This window comes from Esox lucius, chromosome 7 (genome assembly GCF_011004845.1).
Source record: "Esox lucius isolate fEsoLuc1 chromosome 7, fEsoLuc1.pri, whole genome shotgun sequence".
Lineage (NCBI taxonomy): Eukaryota > Metazoa > Chordata > Actinopteri > Esociformes > Esocidae > Esox > Esox lucius.
The window spans coordinates 30,797,698-30,821,613 of NC_047575.1; the positions used below are offsets into that span (position 1 = coordinate 30,797,698).

A 23,916-nucleotide genomic window follows, 5' to 3' on the forward strand; every position below is an offset into this window, starting at 1 on the left:
TGGGATATAATTGAACATTTCTGGTGTGCTAGGTTGATTGAGCCTTAACCAAATGGGCTTACTGCGGTAATCGAAGCAAAGGATGCTTCCACAAAGTATTCTGGAATATGCACAATCATGCAATGAATATTTAGATTTTCACTTGAATGTAGACATTTAAAGATCTCATTAAATGTTAAAAAGACCAGATTTGTCTTGATTTTAGCCAAGACAGAAAATGTAGTGTAAGACACAAATCTTTCACCTGAGTCTCACTGAGCAATTAATCCGCAGCCATCTCATGTTTCAGCTTAATTTCGTAAGGACGATTCCTGGCGGCTAAACATAATCCCAGTTCTTCCAAGGCCTGCATACTCTCCAGACTCATTGAGCATGTTTGGGATAATATGGTTCAATGTAAACCATCTCCAAAGTCTTCCTCGGCACAGGGAATATAACTGTAAATACTGATGAAACTAGGCACACCAGAGACTTTAGAAATTAGAAAACAATTTATTACATTTTTTAAATCGTAGAAAACTTTAGAAGATGTGTATAACTTAATATTTACATACAACCAGCAACAGCAAAGAGAAAGCATAGATTCCCAGTAGCCTTAGTAAAACCAAGGGCTGAACTTCAGACAGTAGAATACTGGGCCTCGTCCAAATCTGCACCACAAATGGCCCCCTATTCTCCATTGGGCTATGGTTACATGTAGTGCACGATACAGGGAATACTGAATAATTTGGGACACAACTGCTTCCACAGATGGAGGAGCCTTGGTTATGTCTGGTCACCTGGTGGACAATAAAGCTTCCAAAGAAGTCAGTAGTCTGTCCTCAATCGAAAGCAAGTATATCTGGCTCTGCAGTGGCAGAACGAGGAGCTGACAGTGTATCCGACTTCTGACCCTCTGCTAAGGCTTTGAAATGCTGAAACAAGGACAAATAATTGTATGTGATGGGATTTATCCTTAAAAAGAGCAAAGTAAAAGTTACATTAAAATGGATACTTCACCAAATGATGTTGTCTATGGTTAAAGTTCATGGGGCAATTAACTAAAGATTCAAAGTTTACAAGTGACGTTATGAGGCTTTTATTAATTGTTAGTAGTGGAAGTATTTTAAATTTACATTGCAATAGAAGGGAGGCTGAAATAAATAATCAAAAACAGCAGTAGTTGCAAAAGGTTTGGTTGTGAGAAAATGTTAATATGGTTGCTTAAATATTATTAGACTTATTCCAACATATAGCACATTTTAAGAACAAGCAACCAGGTTTCTGGCTAGATGGTCCTGATACTGGGTAAAGTTCATGATGCCATTGTCCCAGGACAAAAGAATGACATCCCTATAGCAGGCAATGTTACCAGGGCTAATGAGTAGGGCAAGATCCACTTGACCAGATCCACTTAATAGGTATATTCCTCTTCTCAGATGTTGCTAATAGGCATTTTAAGTATAAGCTAACCAAATCATGTTGTCAGTTGATGACAGCTGATGTGGGCCGTAACCATTTTCTTTTTCAAAAAGCGTGACCATCACCAATCACAATTCCAATTGGTTCAAGTCTGCAACTGGTTGTTTGTGGATGGTGGGTCACTGCTGTCTGACTCAAATACAACCAGTCACTGTCTTCTAAACCAATGATTGGTTTGCAAGGTGGAATTTTCAGCTGGAAGGATACCAGGAAATACTCTGTAATACCCTTGGTCTTTAATGAACTGGAAGGCAGAGGCAGTGTTTCCTAAAGGATTTTTCTGTCAGCATCAGGGGCACTAATTGTCCTAGGGGGGGGGGATTTGTTTTTCTTCATTGCATTGTATTAACAGTAATAAACTGTTGCCCTAAGACCTGTTCCTTCATCAAAATATAACATTGTTTTGCCGTGGCCGTGTAGCTTTAAAGCAGCATACCGCCACTCCAGTATAGCGGTACAGGAAACACTGAATAGAGGAGTAAATTCTGTAATACCTGTGAGTTTTTGAACTCTGAGTAAAGCGTGAACATCACATGGAGAGAGTGAATCCGACTCTTGTAGATGGGGATGTCGAGGATGCCTTTAAAATAGGGACAAACAAGTGTTTTGTTTCATGAAGGTAAACGAAAAACAAAATGGGCTTTTCTTATTGGAATAGTCCCTTATTTTATCTGAATGTATTTTACAAGCAGACGAGACATTGATTAAACCAGTTCAAGCATACAGTAGATGATTAAATGAATTCTCACCACATATGATGTCTATGTACTGAGTCAGATCACAGTTGATATCAGCTGTTGGGAGGCTAACCTAGAAAAAGGTTATGAAGGGTGTTGGTGTTTTGCAAAAGAACTTTGACAACTGCTGATGTAAAAAAGGCTTTATAAAATACATTTGATTGATTGAGAGAAAGTTTAGTTTCACAATGGTTGGAGTTTTGAATATTATGCAATAGAAGGGAACACTGCTACTAGCCACCTCGCAGTCCAGAAACTCTTAGAATGCATCAGAACTTGACAAAAAAAAAAAAGCTTCTTTGGTGGAAGTGACAATCAACTTTTTAACTAATTAACAAAAACTAAACAGTGAGATGGCAGGGGGGGTCCCCAGGAGAGGGCTGAAGACCTACACCCTAATCTAATCATCTTTTCACTAATCACCTCAGTCTGTCTCACTAACTCTAACTATTGAAAAAAGAACTGTGATTCTACTAGACGTCATCTGAAACGTTAATAAATGTTATGTGGATTGGATGTAGTTTAGGCGTTATTACATTTTATTTAAATATTTTAACATGCTTGGATGTAAAAGAAAACTAGGTTCCACTTGTTTTTCCGACTTTACTCATCTCCTTGATGTCAGGACCGGTAAGGTTGCCAGATCATTGACAGTAAACTGAAATCCGCTCTAACGCTATATCTTCTATACAACCCATCTGTAAGTCGACCCGCTCAAGCCCACTAGAAATTGCCTGGGGGAAACCTGCCAATATGATAAATGTTTCCTCCTATGGTCACATTCACTGCAGTATATCCCTGGTAGGCTATTTAGCGTATGAGCGCAAAATTATATTTTACCACGCTGACACACAGAGGCGGAGCGAGATTTTGGGACAGGGGCCGCCTTTGAGTTTTACAGGAAAATCCCTGGATAACACACAAAACGTGTTGTATTTTTTTTTTTATTGTTCGTCTGATTTCGATGAATATACACTCAAATAAAAGCTAACTGTCTATTATTTCTAATTTGAAGCTGGAATACAGAGCCAAAAAAAATAATGTTTCACTGTCAAACACCTTTTTTGCTGCTTGTTTAAACAAGCAAGTTCATGTTTGGCCACTAACCTTTCCCAGCAACTCTTCAAATTCAGATGGCCACTCCTGCATCAGAGCATCAATGTCTGGCATAGACCTGAAATGGAAAAATACAGCGGCCATTTCATGCATAACAGTACATTCCAATGTCCATACCATGTCCATAGCATATCAGATACCTGACATTTTTCTTTGCATTATGCCAATATGGAAATTGGAGGTTTGGCACAGACCCAAATTACTGAACTGAATTATATATAATCTTGTTGCCAGATCTGTTGGTGCTGTATTGCCAACTTTCACAAGTTTTTTTGTCACTAAAAGATCTGGAACCAGGCTACAGCAGTAGCAGTAATCTGAGGTGAACAGTTGCCTGGTGTAGTGGACAGTGGCTGGGGGTTTGGAACGATGGAGCTCGCTGATGCTCTCAATCCAGTTCTCGATGGCTTTGGGATTCTTCTCCGGGTTCTCCACACTTTTCACTTTCACCTCCTGAGCAGCAGATGGAAAGGAGGCTTCAGTGGATTGCTGTGTGTGTTCCTGTCTTAAAGCAGTACCCACAGTAATGTGCAGTGTAATGTACTACATCACACCCGACTGTGAGCTGTTAATAAAGCCGGAATGTGTTCTGCTTCCCATATACCCTTGTACTTACAGTGATGTTGTGCTGCTTGCTATTCTCAGAGAGCCACAGTGACAGTACGGTGGGGTCTGACTGCTTGGTGCAGGGCTCATCCAGGACCAGCAGACCCAGATTGTCTGCTTTGCCATCAGGACGTGGGACCTAAAGTTACAATGATGTAACCAATGATCATTACATTTCAGCATTTAGCTCTTATCCAGAGTGACTTGCATATAATTTTTGTACCGGGTCACTATGGGAATCAAACCCCATCAAATGCCATGCTCCACCAACCCAGCTACACAGGCATGATATGACAATTCTATTAGAAAACAAAGTTTACAGAAATGTCAACTGTCGTTACTTTAAGCAAGGAAGAAAGGTACAGGCTTCATCAAATAAATGCTGAAGAAAACATGTTTGTTTAAAAATGCTTACTTTAAGGAAGGCATCAATATCTCCCACTGCTGGGATAAAGTCTGGAATAAAGGGTTTCAGCTTGTGGTCTAGTTCAATGGTCTGTGGAGTGTACCTGCAGATTAATGTACAATGTCACTCAAAAAAAAAAGTAGTAAACAGAAGAATTGGTTTCTTGAATCATGCAGATTTGCACAGGCAGGCACACAGCCCTGTGTCTGAGTGGCAGGCCAACTCACCGAGTTATATACTGAAACAGTTCTTTGATCTCCGTGCTGACAGGAAGATGGTCATAGTCTGATGGGTCATATGCCCTGCAAAGAAGCACTTATTACAGTCTTATGGATGATAACCTGGCTGCAACTGGCCAGGTCCCAGATGTTTGTTTTTCTACCTTTCAAATGCAGCAATCATCCAACAAATTCAATTTTGTTTGCTTGCCTGTCTATTATATTTCAACAGAACTAAATGAGAATGGATGAAAAACAATATTTCAGTGAACAGAATTAATGCTGAACAGGAGTGGACAAATGTATGCCTAGTTGCATAAAGCACTCTGAAATTAAAATCCACAGACATTTGTTACTTTGCTCCAAAAAACAATGTATTCTCACCTCCCCTAATCTTACAGCCTTTAAATAATTATGTTCCAGTCTTCAATATAATTTTATTATACTTACATTTTAAGATATGTTCTAGCATTTCATGCCTTATTCGACATTAAAGTGGTGAAAGAGAGTAGAGTTTTTGCTGAAACCCATACTGTTTTAGTACATGTGCACTGGAAGCAGTGGCTTAGATGGCTGGACCACCCTTTTGTTATGATGTTCTGTACTTCACTGTTCAGTCAATCACTAATATTGGAAGATTGACAGAAACAATGTTGACAAGGAGGAGTGCTTCTGGTGCCCTCTACGTAGCCTCAATATAATTGCATCTTATTCAACAACAACAACTGACCTGCAGTGGCCAAGAGTGGTCCAGATGTCTAAGACGCAGCCTCTGGTATGCAGGTACTGCTGCGCTGTGGGTTACAATTGGGCCTACTACTCTTTCAGCAAAAACTCCTAACATCCCGTTTCTATCTAATAAAGCATAAAATGACAAAAAATATATACTTATTTCAAACTGACCTGCACTTATAGCTGGAATCATCTTCTGTTGACTTCTCCCTAAGATACTTCACTATCTCTGGCCCTTGTGGTCTGCTTACAAAATGTACATGCTAATGATTATAAGTGTATATGACCTCCATATAACAAGGACCTCTCCCCTCACCTTCTCAAACTGCATAGGAGAAAAGCTAGCCTTCCCTCTGATTTTTGCATTTTGAGAAGGAGGAATCAAGGAAAGAAACTGAAAATGAGCTAGGACCTGAACATAAAGCTTGGAACTTGTGAATCCGCTGTCTATTCCCTCAAAGATACACTGTCTCTAAGTTATGATAAACATACAGTATCTTCAGGCCCTGCGCTCTTGCATGCAAAACATTGTTAATGTGTCTGCCTAATTTGAATGTAACTAACTGAGGGTTTAATTGACTATCGTTGTACTGAAATAGCCAAGTCTGTATGACTACGGAGTAATGTCAGTTTGTGTGTACATGTCTTGCAATACTTGTGAAGACCAAATTAAGTCCTCACAAGTATAGTAACCCATGGCAATCAGGCAAAGTGAGGAACTTTTGCTGGTATTTTAGCCTTGAGTTTAAGGTTAATGAGGTTTGGGGTTAGAATTAACGTTACAGTTAGGGGATAAGGGCTTGGTTTAGGAGTTTGGGTCAGGTTTGAACTTTAGGAGTAAGAACTTGCTTTAGAGTAAGGGGGGGGAAATGATTTTTTGAAATACATTGTTGTTACAAATAGGTTCTTATCGACATAGCAACATGTGTAAGTGTGTCTTGGTAAAATATCAGTGTGTTAACACACACAGATCTGTGTATAGCCACAGCCTACTCAGTGTGTGCACTCTGATAATACTGCACTCACCCTTCAGGGGCGGATCCCAGCTCACCCTCCTCTTCATCAGAATCAGTCTCATCCGAATCATCATCGTCCTCTTCTTCCTCCTCATTGTCACTCAAGGCAGGCTGGCCATTAATTTGTTCACTCTTTTGAGGCTGTCAGTGGTGGAACAGAAAAAAATGTCTCTCAGAATGTTTTGGAATATACTGTATTTTATAGATTACCCGTTAAATTGTACATGCTGGTACAATTCATTATATCAATTCATAATCACCTTTACGTCTTCTTCAAATTCATCACTACTGTGGTTTGCCATTTCATGCAGCAGTCTGCTTTTCTTCTTTGAGACTATTGGAAATAAGTTTAGAAGTTGTTTGAAATTACAGAAAACAGCTGCAGACCTCAATTGCTACTCTCATCATAATTGGTGGTTCCCTGTAATAACCTATAAATCCCAACTGGTGACTGTGTGAAAGGTCACGCACCTCTGTATCAATGCTTGTTGCCCACTATCTGCCTTTCATCTAGGAAAACATTAGATCGCAAAGTAATGGACAAGCTGCGGTCCCAGGACCAGAAATGAGACTTGCACGACCAGTGCAGTTAAAATTGTGTAGTCAAAGTTTACATGGTTAATTCAATAGCACAAACAAAAACTTAACAACTACGTGAGAGCGGTTTCAAAATAAGTGTGATAATTGGTAACGTTTTTGATGGGGTGTTAAGACTTTTGCGGGCGATCGAAAATGTTTGGAAGCCACTGGGTTATGGTGAGATAGCATGCAATTTGCTTGGGAAGTTCACGACTGACCCTAGCTAGATAACGTTTTGTACCTGATAGTCGTGGTGTCGGGGTGTACAAACTTGCTATTTCTTCTGAGTCGTTCACTTCCAGGCACTCGTCGTATGGCTGGTTAGTTATGAGCTTCGTCTAAAGACATACACAACATATCACTACATAACATGCAAAGTAGGGGATATTGATAGGTACTTACTCTCCGAGTAACTCTGTTCTTGACTCGTATGTTTTTTTTGTTTCATATGCGGCCACACGAATGTATAAGCTACAGTAACGTGTCGACTACAGTACTTACAGCTCTGTAGTACTACTAACGAGAATTAACCTAGACTGCCCCAACTAGGAAACGTTAGCATAAACACGTTAGGAACAATATTGAGTAAGGCGTGAGTGCAATACCAGTTACCACATAATTATTGCATTCATTTGGAGATAATCTGTGAACAATAATCTGACGTTTTACTTACATTTTGTTTATCAGCTCTCTCCATGAAAGCCAGTTTACAGTCACCAATGGATACCTGTGTGTGTCGCTCGCTTTTTCTTCTTCGTGGGTTGAGTTTAACCGCCGGGGTTGACATCCGTGCATTACCGCCACCAACTGAAAGGGGGTGAAAAACGAAGCACTGTGTGAGCGATATTGTTAAATGGGCAATATGTAAGATTTTTGCTGGACCGTATAAGCGGAGCCGGCCAAGAAGAGGGAATGTCGGTCTTATGCTGCATTTCCACTCCTGCTTTATCCCGGTTTCAGGGCTACACCGGTGATTTATGCTAATGTTGGCTCTAGACTTTCCTGTTTCGACTATACATTTGGTACCAAGGATTTAAGGAGGGGCTCAGGTGGGGAGGGAGGAGTGAACTATCAACGCGATTTGTTTTTCCGGTTATGAAAAATAAAAGGTGATCTTTTTCTGGTAGTAAAATAAAATATACAATAATGCCATGCTCAGTTTTTTTTTATTTTTTTTACAATACGGCGTTTGAAAGTCTACAGCCAACATTAGCATACATCACCGGTGTAGCCTGGTACCGGTGTAAAGCACCAGTGAAAATGTGGCATCAAACGTTCATTTACAAAACCATTGATATAATCCCTTTTATTTCATGGAACCATAAGTATTGTGACAATTGGCTTGACAGCTGTTTCTGGCAGGCGTGTTCCCTCATCATTTCTGCAGGATTGAAAGAGTATACACTGTTGAGTCTTGATTCTTTCCATTTTCCTTTGGAGTCTGCCATTGGGGTCTATGAGAGTAGAGTAAGTCTGGAAAAAAATACAATTGTAGGCCTTGTAAAAACAACAGTAGTAAGTATTTACACTGGATGACCGAATGCTTACCATAATAAAAATATGAACTGACAAAAAACTGTCCAACAGGTTCTTAAAACTTTAGATGTTTCATTAATTTTGAATTAAGTTAGTCCAGTTCCAAACCGCTACATAGGTTTTCACTACCAGTCTTCTGTTTCATACATAAACCGGTAAACACAGTGTATCTGGTTACTGTACAAAAGTGAAAGTTGCATCAGCTGCAATACAGTCCAGGAATTGAGACATTCCATTCATGTACCTTTTTTTTTTTATCCAAGCCATTCTAATTACTGCCAACCAACCCCTCAGTGGGGTCTTAGGTGTAGCTCAAAACTGTTTGGAAACTAAATAAAGATAGGTGAGTTTTATCTGTGCATTTTTATTTAGATAAGTGCAAACATTTCCCAAAATGATCATAACCAATGTTAAAAGTTTTATGGTCTGCTAATGCATTTGACAATAGAATGACAATTCAAAGCAATTTAAGCCAGTTAATTGTTCAGTGTTGAGGTCAAATATAGCCTGGGTAGCAGTCTCTTTAGCTATCATTCCACTTCTTAACATAAGAGGTGGAATGTTAGCTAAACACACAGTACCCAGGCTAGGTCAAATCTATACACACAACGTACATGAAGGCATTCTAGTTACTTAGAGGGTGGCCATATTCAGACTTTAAACAGATAAAATACATGCAAGCTGCATTTGTAAAGGCACAAAAAAAAAGGTACATGCATTCTGGGCAGCATACAGTATGCCGTATTTCTTTATGCAAATAGTTAGAGGAATTCTTTGGGGGGGGGGGGGGGGGGGGGGGCAATTATGAATATGAAAAAGAAAAAAGATGAAGTAAAAATGCTTTGTTTACAAATTACAAGGGAGTACTCAAAGACAGTACATACTATATACTATAGAATACACAGTCAGGTCCAAAAAATGAAATGCACCCTACATACTAATATTTAGCTTTTATTTAACATATTTATATATAAAACAAATATTGGGTAAAATGATTGGCCCAAGCCATAAACAATTAGCAGCATCCCAACATTATCCAATTGCCATCTTGATCTCTGGATATCAATCTATAGAAATTCTGTAGTCTAAATTGAAGGCGGTGTTCCATGGGCACAAACCATATCAAAATATATGGATAAATAATGTATGTAGGAGTTGTCTAGGAACCGAATGCTGTTATCCTATAAAGGCTGTTATCTTCACAAGGTGAGTGTTAAAAAAAGTACTGAAAACTGTTGCCAGCAATTTCTCCCCTAGAAATATTTGTTAGTTGTACATATTTCACAAACAAAATACAATAATACAGTATGTATGATTTCATACAGTATTCTTTGATAATTTATCAAGGGTGCCAATATTTTTTGACCTGACTGAAAAACATAGCGCATCAAAGATGATCCTTGCAAAACTAAGTTTTTCTTCTTAAGTTTTTATTATTAGTCCTTTGACTAGGGGTTTGTTCATTTGGTTCCAAAACAAGAAAATATGGACAACTTGGACTTGAAAAAAAGGTCATATTTATGTTGTTTGAAAGCTGTGAAACACCGTTTTACTTTACTGGCCCTAACGAACACAGTACATGTGCACATACGTTCGTGCTGAGTGACATGCATTACAATATGACTGCACACTTAAGAAACGCATGGCATGAAAACATAATTCACCAATACATCTCTTACTTGTGTTGTGTCAGGGGTCTGACTCAGGTATAGCTGGACTAAACAGATCAAAGCATTGTTACTCACACTATTGAAATGAAACAATCCAAGTCAACCAACCCAATTAAGTGCACTGAAAAGGACATTCTGAAACCAAACTACCCAAGCCAACCGAGTATAGTTTGGGTCAGTACTGTATGAGAGTATGCAATGGGTTTAGTTTAGGCATCCATGCCACTAGTGGTTGGTCCCGTATCTCAAGTGTTCCTCTTGGTGTGGATGAGAAGGTCCCTCTGTAGGTCTGTCTCCAGGCTTCCCACCCCTGTCTTGTTGCCCGGCGGATCAGTGACCAGGGTTAGCTTGTTAAATACCCCACGGCCAAAGTAGTCTGCCACCACAGAGAAACCGTCATTTGAGCAGCGCAGCTGAAGTTAGCAGAGATAAAAAAAAAGAACCAAAATAAGAGTTTTTCCCCACACATCAGTCTTGATGGAAATAAAACTTGTGATGAATTAGCTATACTAGTACATTTTCTATTGATGTTAGGATTTGATCAATTAGTGCGTTTTTTTTACCTGTCTAGTAAAGTGGTCGTGCAAGTCTCGTTTCTGGTCCTGGGCACGCAGCATGTCCATGACCTTGCGGTTTCCTGGTGTGCAGGTAGGGCACTCAGCCTCGCTTTCGGCATAGCTGTCAAAGCAATGCTGGTGGAAGGAGTGACTGCACAAGAAATGAACCGAGGGCAGTTCGAGTGGGCTGTTGCACATGCTGCACTTGGTCTTCTGGAAAATCTTTGCGCTATGAGTGATGAAAGGGGTGTGAGGAAAAACAATAAAACATCAAAATCAGTTGATCAATCAATCAAATTTATTTATAAAGCACTTTTTACATCAGCAGATGTCACAAAGTGCTTTTAGAAAACACCCGGCCATAATCCCCAAGGAGAAAAAAACAGTATTGTTGAATTTCAGGGGCGACACTGTGGCCCTATGCAGGGGAGGCCCCGGACAGGGCCCAACAGGCAGGAAATCAATCCACCCACATTGCCAAGCATCAACCAAAGGGACACCCACCAACCGCTATTGATTCAATCAATAATATTGGTGGTGCCAAATCAAGCGTTCAGCCTACAGCACAAACACATATTCTGAATCCATTGAAGTTAGTGTGCAATACTACAACTGTCAAAACTGCCCCTAGCCTGCATTGTCCTGTCCTTCACCTGCTTCTGAGCTCCTGGATCTCAGCCCGGAGGTGGGCAGTCTCCTCGCGGTACTGCCGAATCTTGCGCTCGTCATCCTCGATCTGCTGGTTCTCCCTTTGCAGCTTGTTGATCAGGTAGTCCTTGATGACTGACAGTGTGGCGGTCGAGTTGTGTGCCAGAGTCTGCACCACTGTAACAAGAGCATTGACACAAACACAACTTGGTAAAACAGCCCCCAAAAAAAGAAACCTAAACTCTGTTAAAATGCCAATTATATGAGCATATAGAAATATTTTATCTATACCCAACATTTGATGTGTTCAGATCAGTGTGCGTTTCACATACAGGTGTACCACTCAGTAAAAAATAACCAAACAGTGACACAATCAGTAACAGTATAAGTGGAGGTGAAAGACCTCTTAAATTAGTGAGGTCTAATAGAATTCAGTCAGTATTAGGAAAATCTCAACAGAAAGCACCAGTCTTATGAAGAAAAACAAATACGGTCAGCTGTTCATGCTCACCCAACAGCGGAGGCATCAGATTGTTCTGGTCGATGTGATGCAGGACTTGGCTGATGTAAGCCTTGCAGTCCTCCTCTTTGCGGGCAAAGTATCCTAGCGCCTGCTCCCACAGGCACACTTCCTGGTCACCATAGCGCTTGCAGGCCTCAACCACTTTGCTGTACTCCTCATTCTGCATATGGTAGTGCATAATTTGCTGGTACCTTGAGATAGGAACACAACAAAATGTAATAATTGTTGACAATATAAATACACTAATGGGGTTTATGGTTCTCACACCAGACACCCCGAAGCATTTTTACATGGCAATTGGCCAAGACTCATCATGGAGATCAGAAATATCCTCTGTGATCTTTGTTAATAACCAGTATAGTACACCTTATTCTACTGTTGTCTTATAGGAGCAAACATCTAAGGGCATTATTTTATCTTACATACAGAGCAGGACCAAGAGACAGCGGTCACGTAAATGTTTAGTTGAAGGAAGACTCACAGCTTGCCCTTCTCATAGAGGTACAAAACCCCTTCTTTGAAGTTGTGCATTTGGCACAGGACAAGGGCCTTGTCAAACACAGTGTTGTCACTCCTCAGCAAGGACAGTGCTGCGCCCTGCAGGACTTTCTTCCTCTGCCAGCAAAAACAGACCAGACAAAACAAATATCAATAGTTAAAACATAATCAATGACCCTGCAATATAAACGACAGTGTTTAACTGAAAACCTTGTGTCATGTAATCCATCTAGGTGAGTCTAGGTTGTCAGTAACGTGTGTTCAATTCACCTCAGGGTCTTGTTCATGTGCCCAGTCCTGCAGCCGTAGTTCTAGAAGAGTGTCATACACACCGTGAGAAGAGAAGGGCTCCACCTCGATCATGTGCTCCAGGAAGGCCCTTAGCTCCCGCGGATTGTTGGCAAATACAGGGATGAACTCCTCTGAATTGGCCTGGGAGTTGAAAGGAGTACAATGCAATTACTATAACCATCACTATTACTCTGATATAAGCGTTTTATCATATTTGTATAATTCAAAGTAGAACAATCCTGATTAACAAACTTGAATACTTAAACATAAATGACAACCCCAAAGAGATGGATCGCATATCCTGAGTCACAGTGTTGCCAAAACTAATGTTCTTTGTTCTTGGCTGCCCGTGGGGTGTTACCGCCTGGTGAAGACATCCACTAACTAACCAACCAACCTTGTTGGCTGCCACCTGGCCTCTGTCCAGGCTGTCTTTGTCCGCGGTGTCCCGGTGTGGCTGGTAGTCGGTACACAGGCCCTTGAGGAGCAGTGTGGTGCCATCGGGGACATGGTGCATCAGGGTCTTGCCGTATCGCTTCATGTTGCTCTCTGCCTGCTCAAAGGGAAGTCTCCCAATGTAGCGCAAAGCCTCTTGGTAGTTCTGTATGGGTTTTGAATATCGGTTAAGAGTTGCCCAGGTTGTCAATACCTAAGGTTAGCACAGGCTCGTATTAAATAGGTTGATTATGGTGAATGATTGGATAGCCTGTTGAGTACAGCAGCACACAGCCTGACTGTAATCCAAATGATCTGATTACTGCTGTGATTAGTCTATGCTAGGATGTGGTCCCATGTGGGTAGGGTTGAACTCAAAAGCCGTGGCATCCTCAGTTACATTCACCTCACAAAACAGTTTTTCAATGCAACAAAACGTCATGGCCAGAATAATCCTACTTAAACTTTTGTCCATTTTGCCATTGTGGATAAAGGTTCCTGGTTAACATCAAAGCCAAAACTGCAATTTTCAAATCAGTTGTGTTTCTGTGTTAGGTTCCAAAATAACATTAGTACATTCACAATTACTTCCTAATTCCTGTCACCTTCAGATCCTCCAGCTGAATCTTCAGATACCACTCGTGGTGCTGGTGCCTCTCGGCCAGGAAGACGGCATGGCTGTGGTAGCCTGCCTGGCGCAGCACCTTGATGGCAATCTCCACGTCGAAGTGGACCTCGCTCTCGCTGCTCTAAAGGGATTTAAGGTGAAAGAAAATTGTCACAGCACTCAGAGATGTTACATAAACTGTCATACTGTAGATACAGTGCTATGAAATTGTACTTGACCAAGGCGGATTTTCAGCATTGCTGTATTTTTTCTTTTACATTTAATTTGGTCAGATCTTTTTTTTGTGGGTTGTAGTTATATATGGGGGCAGTCGGACAGGCTTAATTTGGACCAGCCCAATAAAAATCTAACATTGATACTCAGATTGAATTTAGCACACAGGTAACAGGCTGCAAGTCATATTATGCTACAATCAAAGAAAAATCCTTAACACCTCGGGAAAACAGTTGTTGATGGATTCTGGAAAGGATTACAAATTAATTATTATACTCTGGGACTCTACTGAACCACAGCCAGAGCCATATTGTCCGAACGGATAAAGTTTGGGAGAGTAGCAGTAATCTGTCCATGAGCAAAACATAAAATAACGCTAGAAAAACATCTAGGTATCAGCAGGCATCTCTTGCCTAAGCGAAGGTCAGTGTTCAATACTCAATTTCTAGCCTAAGCTAATTTCAGTGTTGACGACTCCATCAGAAAGACACTGAACAAAAATGAGATTTAGCCAGACTAGCAAGGTGGAAACCACTTCTCACTAAGAAGAACATGAACGCTTGTCTTGAGTTTGACAAAAGGCATCTGGATGATCTATCTTCCAGGTGTTCTGGAAGTATAAAGTGGACATTTTTGGGCATCATGGGCTGGTGAAAACTAAACACATTAACAATCAAGCATGGTTTGGGGATGCTTTGCGACATCTGAACCTAGACAACTTTCCATTACTGAAGGAACCATGAATTCTGAGAATCAGAGAATTCTACAGGAGAATGTCAGGCCATCTGTCAAAAAACTGAAGCACAGATGGAAAATGATCCAAAAGACATTTTGGATCATTTTGTAAAGGCGTATTTAAACTCTAGACCTGAAGCCCATTACGATATTGTGGCAGGACCTGAAACAAGCAGTCCCTGTGTTCAAGTTCTGCATGAAAAAGCGGGACAAAATTCCTCCACGGCGTTTAGATAATCTGATCAATAATTATAAGAGGCATTTGGTTGTAGTCACTGCTGCTCAAGGTGGCATAACTAGTTTTTTGGGGGGCTATCACTTTTATCACTTAGGGGGCTATCACTTTGGGGTTCCTGAGAGTTGCAAAACCTTCTTCAGTAATAAATTATATACTTTATTATAACTCAAATAACTTTGAACATTTGTGTTGCATGTTCACTCACGATCCCTTTAACATTTAGTGTTGTTACAAACTCTGAACCTTTAGTGCCAAATATATGCAAAAATTTAAAACACCAAACAGGGACAAATACCGTTTCCCGGCAATGTATCTGTAGCTTCAATGTTGATCTACTGTATATGGACAGTACAGTAAAAGATAATATTTTTTATCATCCAATTCATAACATAGTTTTGTCTCATTGCAACCACTCCTAACTGAGAGTCTAAGTTTGGGACATACGTCTTCTGAGACACGTCCCACCAAGACATTACATTACTTCTTATCACTCAACTGAGAAATCAGCCAGGATCAACAGACTTTGAAATAAACACTCTTCTGGCTAACAATCACAATTAACTTGCAGGCACGTCACTTGCAACAGATGGTTAGAACGAGACATGATAAGGTAACAAATGGCGGCCATTCAACACAGAAGGCGCTGGGCAACATTCCACTGCCTGTGTGGGATTTTAAACTGTTGTTTGGCCCATGATTATCTGAAGCTCTGCACACAGTTAACTACATTTAATCAGGATGGAGACAGTTGACATGCAAACCTTAATGAACTCTTCAAGTTTAGAGCTGTCCTTGAGCTTGGTGTAGCAGTTGAGCAGGAGGGTGGTGTGGTCAGCATTGGCCAATGACTGCCGATGCAGGGCCTGCAGATAGGCTGTCAGGTTGTGGATCCGCTGAGCATCCAGAAATTTACGGATTACATAAGAGGGCTCAAGCTTCCCAATCGTGCTGAGGGAGGGAGGACAGAGGTTGAGTTATCAATAGACATGATGAAACACAGCTGCTTTTGGGTGAGACTGTGGGCCACATTCAGTTCAGAAAATCTGTGTCCCTTTTAATTGCCATTTCACCTATTACATCCCAGTTTCCAAAAAAGTTGGGACGCTGCGTAAAATGCTAATTAAAACATGACGTGCAAAACATGTATGCCTATATTTAATTGAAAATAGAAAAAAAAATACAAAGACAACACATCAAATGTTGAAACTGAGAAATGTTACTGTTTTTGGAAAAATACATGCCCACTTTGAATTTGATGCCAGCAACATGTTTCAAACAGGGGCATGTTTATCACAGTGTTGCAACACCTTTTCTTTTAACAATACTCTGTAAGTGTTTGGGAACTGAGGAGACCAATTGCTGTAGTTTTAAAAGTGAAATGTGTTCCCATTCTTGCTTGTTACAGGATTGCAGCTGCTCAACAGTTCGTGGTCTCCTTTGCCATAGTTTTCATTTCATAATGCACCAAATATTTTCAATGGGTGACAGGTCTGGACTGCAGTCAGGCAAGTTTAGCACTCAGACTCTTTTACTACGGAGCCATGGTGTTGTAATATGTGTAGAATGTGGGTTGTTTTGCTGAAATAAGCAAGGCCTTCCCTGGATGGCAGCATATGTTGCTCCAAAACCTGTATATATCGTTCAGTATTAATGGTGCCTTCACAGATGCGCAAGTCACCCATGCCGTGTGCACTAATGCACCCCCATACCACCATGGATGTTAGCTTTTGAACTGAGATGTTAGCTTTTGAACCGCTTTTGAACCATGGATGTTAGCTTTTGAACCGCTCTGCTTCAGCCCGGAGGATGTGGCATCCATGATTCCCAAAAAGAATATCACATTTTGATTTGTCAGACCACAGGACAGTTTTCCACTTTACCTCAGGCCATCTTAAATTAGTTCAGGCCCAGAAAAGGTGGCGGCAGTTCTGGATCTGATTTATGTATGGTTTCATCTTTGCATGGTAGTTTTAACTTGCATTTATGGATGCAGCGAAAAATGGTGTTCACAGACAATGTTTTTTTGAAGTATTCCTGAGCCCATGCAGTGATTTCCACTACAGAATCATGTCTGTTTTCAATGAGGTGCCACCTGAGGGCCCGAAGATTGTTTTATGTCCTTGTCCCTTGCGTACAGAGATTTCTCCGGATTCTCTGAATCTTTTTATGATTTTATGTAACGTAGACTCTCTGCAATTTTTTATTGAGAAACGTTATTATTAAAATGTTGCACTATTTGCCCGTGCACAGAGTGGTCAAACACTCCCTATCCTCATTTCTGACAGACCCATCCTCCCTGAAATGATCTTTTAATACCCAATCATGTTACTGACCTGTTGCCAATTGACCTAATTAGTTGTGTGATATTCCACCAGGTTTACTCTTTTAGCTTTACACAACTTTTGGCCGCACCCAAACCTTTTTGGAAACAGAGTTGTACTAAAACAACTCATTTTAAGTAAACCCTGCTAGTTAAAAATACAAATATTGCAGCCCTAATGAAATATGGTCATTATTAACATCAAGTATTATAATGGTAATGGATCAACCCCTTGATAAGCCTTACCGAATGTACTGTTGGATGGCTCCGTCATGGTCCCCCTTTATGTAGAGGTGGTCACCATACTGCCTGAAGATCTCTGACAGACCATCACTGTCCAAGTGCTGGCTTTTAGCCAGGTTAATGGCCATCACAAACAGATTCTTTTTGAAGAGCATCTAAAGGCAGATTGAAAAGTAATGTGCCTTGGTCAATAGCACAACCACAGTAAACAATTTATTAGGTCTGAAACCTGTAGTCTGTCCAGTTAAACATGGTACTGAGTTTAATTTAATACATCTGATTGGGAAAAGAAGGCAATTTATTTTATGCTCACCTCCAGCTTGGTTTGTGTGTCTTTCTCTTGCAGCACAAACATCTTTCCATCCCGGGTCAGGATGTAGAAGGAGCCCCATTCGGCCAGAACATCAATGATATAATCAAAGGATGCACTGTAGGCAATGAACTTGTTGTCCAGGTCATAGATGGTCAATATTTGCTTCTCTGATGGACTCGTCTCTCTGCTCCCAAAATCAGGCCTGATTAAAGAACTGGTATTCAATGCAATGTATTCAGATACATCAGCTCAAAGTATGCATGGTTGGTTTGGATTATCTTTAAAACCTTCAAGTCTTCTGACCCCTCATGCACATTGTTGAACACAAAGAAAATGTACATTATGTTTAAGCATCAGAACACTATTATTGGGTGGGTACGGTTGGTTGGTGTCCCTTTGGTTGATGCTTGGCAATGTGGGTAGATTGACTTCCTGCCTGCTGGGCCCTGTCCGGTGCCTCCCCCGGATCGGGCCACAGTATCACTGGACCCACGTCTTAGCCCCAAGGTTTTACTTTGCTATATTATTGTGCCGGATGACTAGGGTCAGTTCTCCTTCTCCACTCTAAGTACTTGTATATCTAAGGAATGCACTGTCTACATTTTCCTTGTCTCCTGCTCCGTTTAAACTTAAGAGGACATTGGTACTCCCCACACCTCCGGAGTACCAGGCTTAAAAGACTGGTAACTGTCCCTGTCCAAAGTCCTCCCGGTTGTGTTGCAGATTAAAACGATACCTGACAATTCCAGTTGCCCCCCCAGTCATGCGTATTACCTAGTTTAGGTTTTATAGACTCTGGACACACGCATTTTTTTATTATTACAACTTAAAATGTTCTCTGTACTCTTAAAATGTTCACCCAACACAGCCAGAAGAGGACTGGTCACCCCTCCGAGCCTGGTTCCTCTCTAGGTTTCTTCCTAAATTTCAGTCCCTCTTAGGGAGTTTTTCCGAGCCACTGTGCTTCAACACTGTTGGTTGCTTGCTCCTTAGGGTTTTAGGCTGGGTGTTTTGTAAAAGCACTTTGTGACAACTACTGATGTAAAAAATGCTTTATAAATGTGATTGATTATTGTTGTAGTGGCACATGATCAAAGGCTACAGTTTGCATTATATATGCTTGCAAATTCAGCCCCAATGCAATAATAAACAGCCGCTTGTAAATACGTTGGGTAATAACTTCTTGATCCAGCCTATTCAGATCAGTGAACATTTCTCCATGAACCAATTGCATTTCTGAAGAAAGATACAACCTTGCCACTAGAGGGCTACATTTAAACCTTCTGCTGATCTTTTTCAAGCACATAGTGCCAACGTTTCATGATTTTTGTAAGACAAATTCCATGTTTATACTTATCTTTTGAATGGAAAAAAAGAACATTCAGAACCTCTCCACAATCTGTGATAATTATGTGATTACTTGTAAATTACTTGATTACTTAATTCTATTTGCACCTCTGGTTAGATGCTAGCTGCATTTCGTGATACTGCACTTGTACTTGTTAAATGACAAAGTTGAATCTAATCGAATCTAATAATTATCTGGGACCCGTCACTCTACACAGAGACCATATAATTATGAACAACTGTTTATTATAGTATTGGTTGTATTACAGTAATGTTACAGGAATAGCTTACATCTAGCCTTAGATCACATGCACTTACAGTACTGCACTTCAGTGGGTGATGATTCAATTGAAACTTTTTCTAATGTTTGGAAATATGTCCAATTAGTGTTTCAGCTACATATTTGTAAGTGTGTGCAATGGATGTGTCTCTTCTGCATTTGCAGAAAAATATTAGTTTGTGTAATCAACAGCAACTGAGAAAGACTATAGTTCATTAACAATTGTTCAAGTAATTTAGCGGAGTCTCACACGCTAATACACTAGTGGGGTTACACTGCAGGACAGAGACAGCAGATAAAGTAGTGAATGTCAGTCTTTTCAGTGTGGGAATCCTACAGACTTACAAGGTTTTAAAGCTGCACTCAGATGACATGATAACTCAATTTAAATTGCCTTTTCAAGAACACACTGTTCTTGAAAAGTGACGTCACCCTGACTCAGACATTATATTACCAATTACAATAAAATGTGTAGCAGGTTGTTTTGGGAAGGTGATGACCTTTCTGTCTGTTTCAATGTTATTGATTTTTACTCTTATTTTCTTCCAAACCAACAATGACGTTTTGAATGAGGGCCTCTTCAGCAGGAAGATTTGTGATGGTTGAGTGGCTTTTAGTGTTCCACTCAAAATACAATGTACTGTGCTTTTCCTTTACGGTTTTCATGGTGCAAAACCTACATTTGGGCAGTTGGATAATCTTCAAACCTTTACATGGACTTTGGCTAAAGTGTAGACCTATGTGTCTGTAGGCCTTTGTTTGACAATTTAAAGCAGCTTTGTAACACTATGTCTTGCTGCCACATTTGCCAAGGCGGAGATATTTGTTGTGGTAAAGGCAAGAGAATCACATTGAGCATTATCAACAATGTAAGCTTATTGGAAAGAAAACCTTCAAATTCTTCTAGCCATCTACTGATGGAACCTTAATTAAAAATGATATAATAATTGTGTAATGTCCTGCTTTTCATGACAAAGAAATCACTCTAAAACACTGCTACATTTACAAATTGCATAAGTTTTCAAGGAGCCTTTATGGGACCTGTTCAACACAACCGTGAAAGAATCTGAGAGAGTTGTTCTTACTTGTTGGGAGACTTGGTGTCCGTGGTAACCAGCAGGAGGTAGCCCCGGTGCCAGTGCGCCAACAGCTTGTGCCCATCAAACGCAAAACATGGTCCCCGTTCATCAGGCTGGTAAAGGTACACACAGTCGTCCCCTGCAACGATGAACTGGGAGTCCTGGGAGGGGTCTGTGAGCGCGGAGCAGCGAAGTGCACAGCCATGGGTGTCCAGCTCCAGTTTAGGGTATTCCTTCACTGACAAAGTGTAGCACTGATCATGAAAGAAAAAGGAAAGATAGTGCTTACTCTTGAAATGTAGTATGGGTGACAACCTTGATGTTGATGCCATTGAAAATCGATTTATTCAAATACTTATTGTAAATATACATATGGCACTTCCAATATATAATTGTAATTTACTTTAATGTCCTGAATGAGACAATCTGAAACCCAACTGTGAGGATGTCACATGTCAGAGTGACATTGGAAAACTCAAGTTACTTACATGGACTTTTTCCAGAGTGGCAATAAATAGGTGAGTGACCTTGCCTTGCTGACGGAAAGCGAGGCCTGTGATTGGACAGGTGCCCTCATGCAGTGTCAGGGTTTTACTGTGTCTATCCCGGGTGATGTCACCCTTTGTCAAAACCACACTGCCATCGGTGAAGCCTGCAAGGACACCATAGTGATTATGGAGCAAACACTAATGTCAATCCCAAATCCAAACTACATCCGAGTGACAAAACGTGATGAATAAATGCAGCTTACCAATGGCCATAAAGTTGAGGTTCTCGTGTACACTAAGGCAGGACACCTCTGTTGGTTTGTTCCCAGGAATAGCTGGGAAAATTCTAGTACACAGAGGATTCCCACTGTCTCGCTTGTCCGGATTCCACACCTTTACCTGGGAAATATGAATACAGCAGGGGCTTTTAACATTGGTTCACAAATAATCACAAACAACTCAAGAAATTATTTCTATTTTCTGTAGTGAATACATCCTAATTTTCTTACCAGGGGGTTAATTCCTGGCTCATCCTGCCCAACTGAGACTAAAATGCTATGCTGCTTGAGCTGATATAGGTGGGTTACTCGCAGCTTGTAAGCCTGAAACGAGGACAACTGCAGGGATCGTGTCAAAAACCAGATCTGACCCTCCATATGTAATTCATCCTGGGTCAAGGATGCATCATGAGAATTCAGGAGAAACAAAAGGCGGTTTTCACAGAGTTACAAATAGAGATGACAAATGAGACATTAAAAAGCACGGTCATGTTTAAATATTCTTAAATGCCTATCATTAGCCATATGAAGAGTAATGAATAAAAGCTGGCTAGCAATTATATCAATACAAAATATATGATCATGAAATTGACTAGACTCGAACTCTTTCCCACTCAGGCTTGCAGCATCAGTTGCCGTTAAAACAATGACCACGCAACATTTTTAATGACCCGTCAAATATTACATGTATTTACACTACAAATCCTGTTCTTCTGTTCCTTCAATTTCAACCATTGGTTATGCATACGCTTTTTTTTTAAGTGGATTGTGGTATCAATTTTTTTTATTTGATATAGTGACTGTAATACTGACTATAGATTATGGAGCTGCCTAATGCCTTCAAACCACTCTGCCCATTCTGGTTCATGAAATAAAAAGGTTCTGGTTTCATTAGCTAGTTAGTAAACTCAAACCAAGGTTTGTTATTTAGCTAGATAACGAGTTATAAGTATTTCCTTTCTTACAACTAGCTAGTAGCAAGAAAGCATAATTTGTAAATAGAATCTTAACGTGTTATTATAATATTTTAGCTCACTTGGCTGTTCGAGAAGCACTCTGGACCAATATAAATTACAAGGCCGAAATTGGCCCAAAACCCTACCCTATGCAATTCTGAGAGTATTTGATGTGTGTAAGCAATATAATGTCTCCACCTTGCACTCGGATAATGTAGATATAAGTATCCATATTACTTAGATGGTATACCAATCAAATCATATTCCACAAATGCATAGGGTGTATGGCTTAGTCAGTTCGGAATTGGTCTGTTCAGCAAGTTAGCATTAGCTAGCTAGACAACAATGTATACATAACGGAAAAAAACTGAAAGGATATCTCCAAGAACAATGTGGCCTCGGCCTGAATCACATGCCGATATGCTGACCGGGAGGACAAAGTTTTTTCCATTATCGCCTGCGTCTTTCACTGTCTCTTTATCAAAAAATACAAATCTTCTCCACTGCAAGAAAGCAGCCATTTTCTTCGCTCTGTATCCTAAATGAAGAAGTCATGTGACAGCTTACCCATGACAAGTCATGTGTGAGAAGAGACAGGAGGACATCCCAACCCAGAAGACTAGTGACCAATTGCGTTTATGTTGTCATGCTGCGTCATACGGTTGCTAAATCGAAAGTCACAGCTACATACGTAATATTATTTTTCTTTGTAATAAATCCAAAGTTAAAAATTTGTCAAAAGTTTGGACACACCTACTCATTCAGTTGTATTTCTTTACTTCTTCTTTATTTCTCACGTTGTAGAATAATAGTACATAAAAACTATGGAAAAAAAACACATGGATTTACGTAGTAACCAAAAAAGTGTTAAATCAAAATACACATATATTGCTTTCAACTGTGTTTTAAAAATGTATTATTTGGTTTTTTCTCCTATGACAAATCTTATCACAAGGAATACTATTTAATTAATCTGCTTCTTTTGTTAGCTAAATTTAGTATTCATAAATGTAAATTTGGAGGAAACAAGCCTTTATTTTTGATTTTACGAGCAGAAGTTTTGCAATACATAAATACAATATTGGGGTTGAAAAATAGGAAAGCTGCAAAATGTGTTTCAATCTGTAAACATTTTAAAATTTTTGCTTAACTTAACTGAATATGTATATGTATTTTTATGCTTGTTTATTTGCTTTACTTATTGTACCCCCTGACTGGAGTTGTAATTTCTAAAAGTCAATAAAAAAATAATTAAAAAATAAAAAATACACATATATTTTAGGTTCTTCAAAGCAGCCTCCCTTTGCCTTGATGACAGCTCTGCACACTCTTGGCATTCCCTTAACCAGCTGCATAAGCTTGTCACATGGAATCCTTTTGCAACATCCTCTAAGGACTTCCCAGACATGCTGAGCACTTGTTGGCTGCTTTTGCTTCACTCTATGGTTCAACTAATCCCAAACCATCTCAAGTGGATTGAGGTAGGGTGATAGTGGTGGCCAGGTCAACTGATGCAAGCCCCTTCACTCTCCTTCTTTGTCAAATATCCCTTACACAGCCTGGAGGTGTGTTTGGGGTCAATGTCTTGTTGAAAAACAAATTATAATCCCCCTAAATTCTAACCAGATGGGATGGTGTATTGCTGCGGAATGCTATATTTTATGCTATATATTTATAATGCTAATATTTAATGTCAATGCACAGAGAAAGCAGACATCTTCTATATGTTAAGGTTTATTAGACAAAAACATACGCAAATGTGGAGACAT

The 23,916-nt window shown here is 40.0% G+C and overlaps 2 protein-coding genes across 5 annotated transcripts; both read right to left on the bottom strand.

The window, feature by feature from the left end:
- Positions 1 to 472: 472 nt before the first annotated feature.
- ift46 (intraflagellar transport 46 homolog (Chlamydomonas)) lies at positions 473 to 7,890 on the bottom strand. 2 transcript variants are annotated; one of them, XM_020048441.3, is made up of 12 exons: positions 7,545 to 7,890; positions 7,143 to 7,209; positions 6,553 to 6,626; positions 6,303 to 6,433; positions 4,554 to 4,628; positions 4,336 to 4,429; positions 3,931 to 4,059; positions 3,649 to 3,767; positions 3,306 to 3,372; positions 2,211 to 2,271; positions 1,956 to 2,041; positions 473 to 914 (listed from the first exon to the last, which is right to left on the bottom strand). In XM_020048441.3, the coding sequence occupies exons 1-12, from the start codon at positions 7,656 to 7,658 to the stop codon at positions 822 to 824; spliced, it is 1,110 nt and encodes a 369-aa protein (XP_019904000.1). In that variant the 5' UTR covers positions 7,659 to 7,890; the 3' UTR covers positions 473 to 821. The 2 variants fall into 2 exon arrangements, with proteins under 2 accessions (XP_019904000.1, XP_010863483.1); XM_010865181.5 differs by having other exon boundaries at positions 7,113 to 7,209; positions 7,545 to 7,883.
- Positions 7,891 to 9,194: 1,304 nt separating this feature from the next.
- Positions 9,195 to 22,712, bottom strand: vps11 (VPS11 core subunit of CORVET and HOPS complexes). 3 transcript variants are annotated; one of them, XM_010865184.4, is made up of 16 exons: positions 22,527 to 22,712; positions 21,423 to 21,571; positions 21,177 to 21,312; positions 20,914 to 21,077; positions 20,432 to 20,679; positions 17,720 to 17,903; positions 17,410 to 17,561; positions 15,605 to 15,791; positions 13,635 to 13,778; positions 12,992 to 13,195; positions 12,574 to 12,735; positions 12,287 to 12,420; positions 11,794 to 11,996; positions 11,288 to 11,459; positions 10,641 to 10,863; positions 9,195 to 10,490 (listed from the first exon to the last, which is right to left on the bottom strand). In XM_010865184.4, exons 1-16 carry the CDS (start codon positions 22,666 to 22,668, stop codon positions 10,323 to 10,325), a joined length of 2,772 nt encoding a protein of 923 aa, XP_010863486.1. In that variant the 5' UTR covers positions 22,669 to 22,712; the 3' UTR covers positions 9,195 to 10,322. The 3 variants fall into 3 exon arrangements, with proteins under 3 accessions (XP_010863486.1, XP_010863484.1, XP_010863485.1); XM_010865182.4 differs by having other exon boundaries at positions 17,720 to 17,933; XM_010865183.4 differs by having other exon boundaries at positions 17,720 to 17,921; positions 22,527 to 22,711.
- Between the last annotated feature and the right edge of the window lie 1,204 nt (positions 22,713 to 23,916).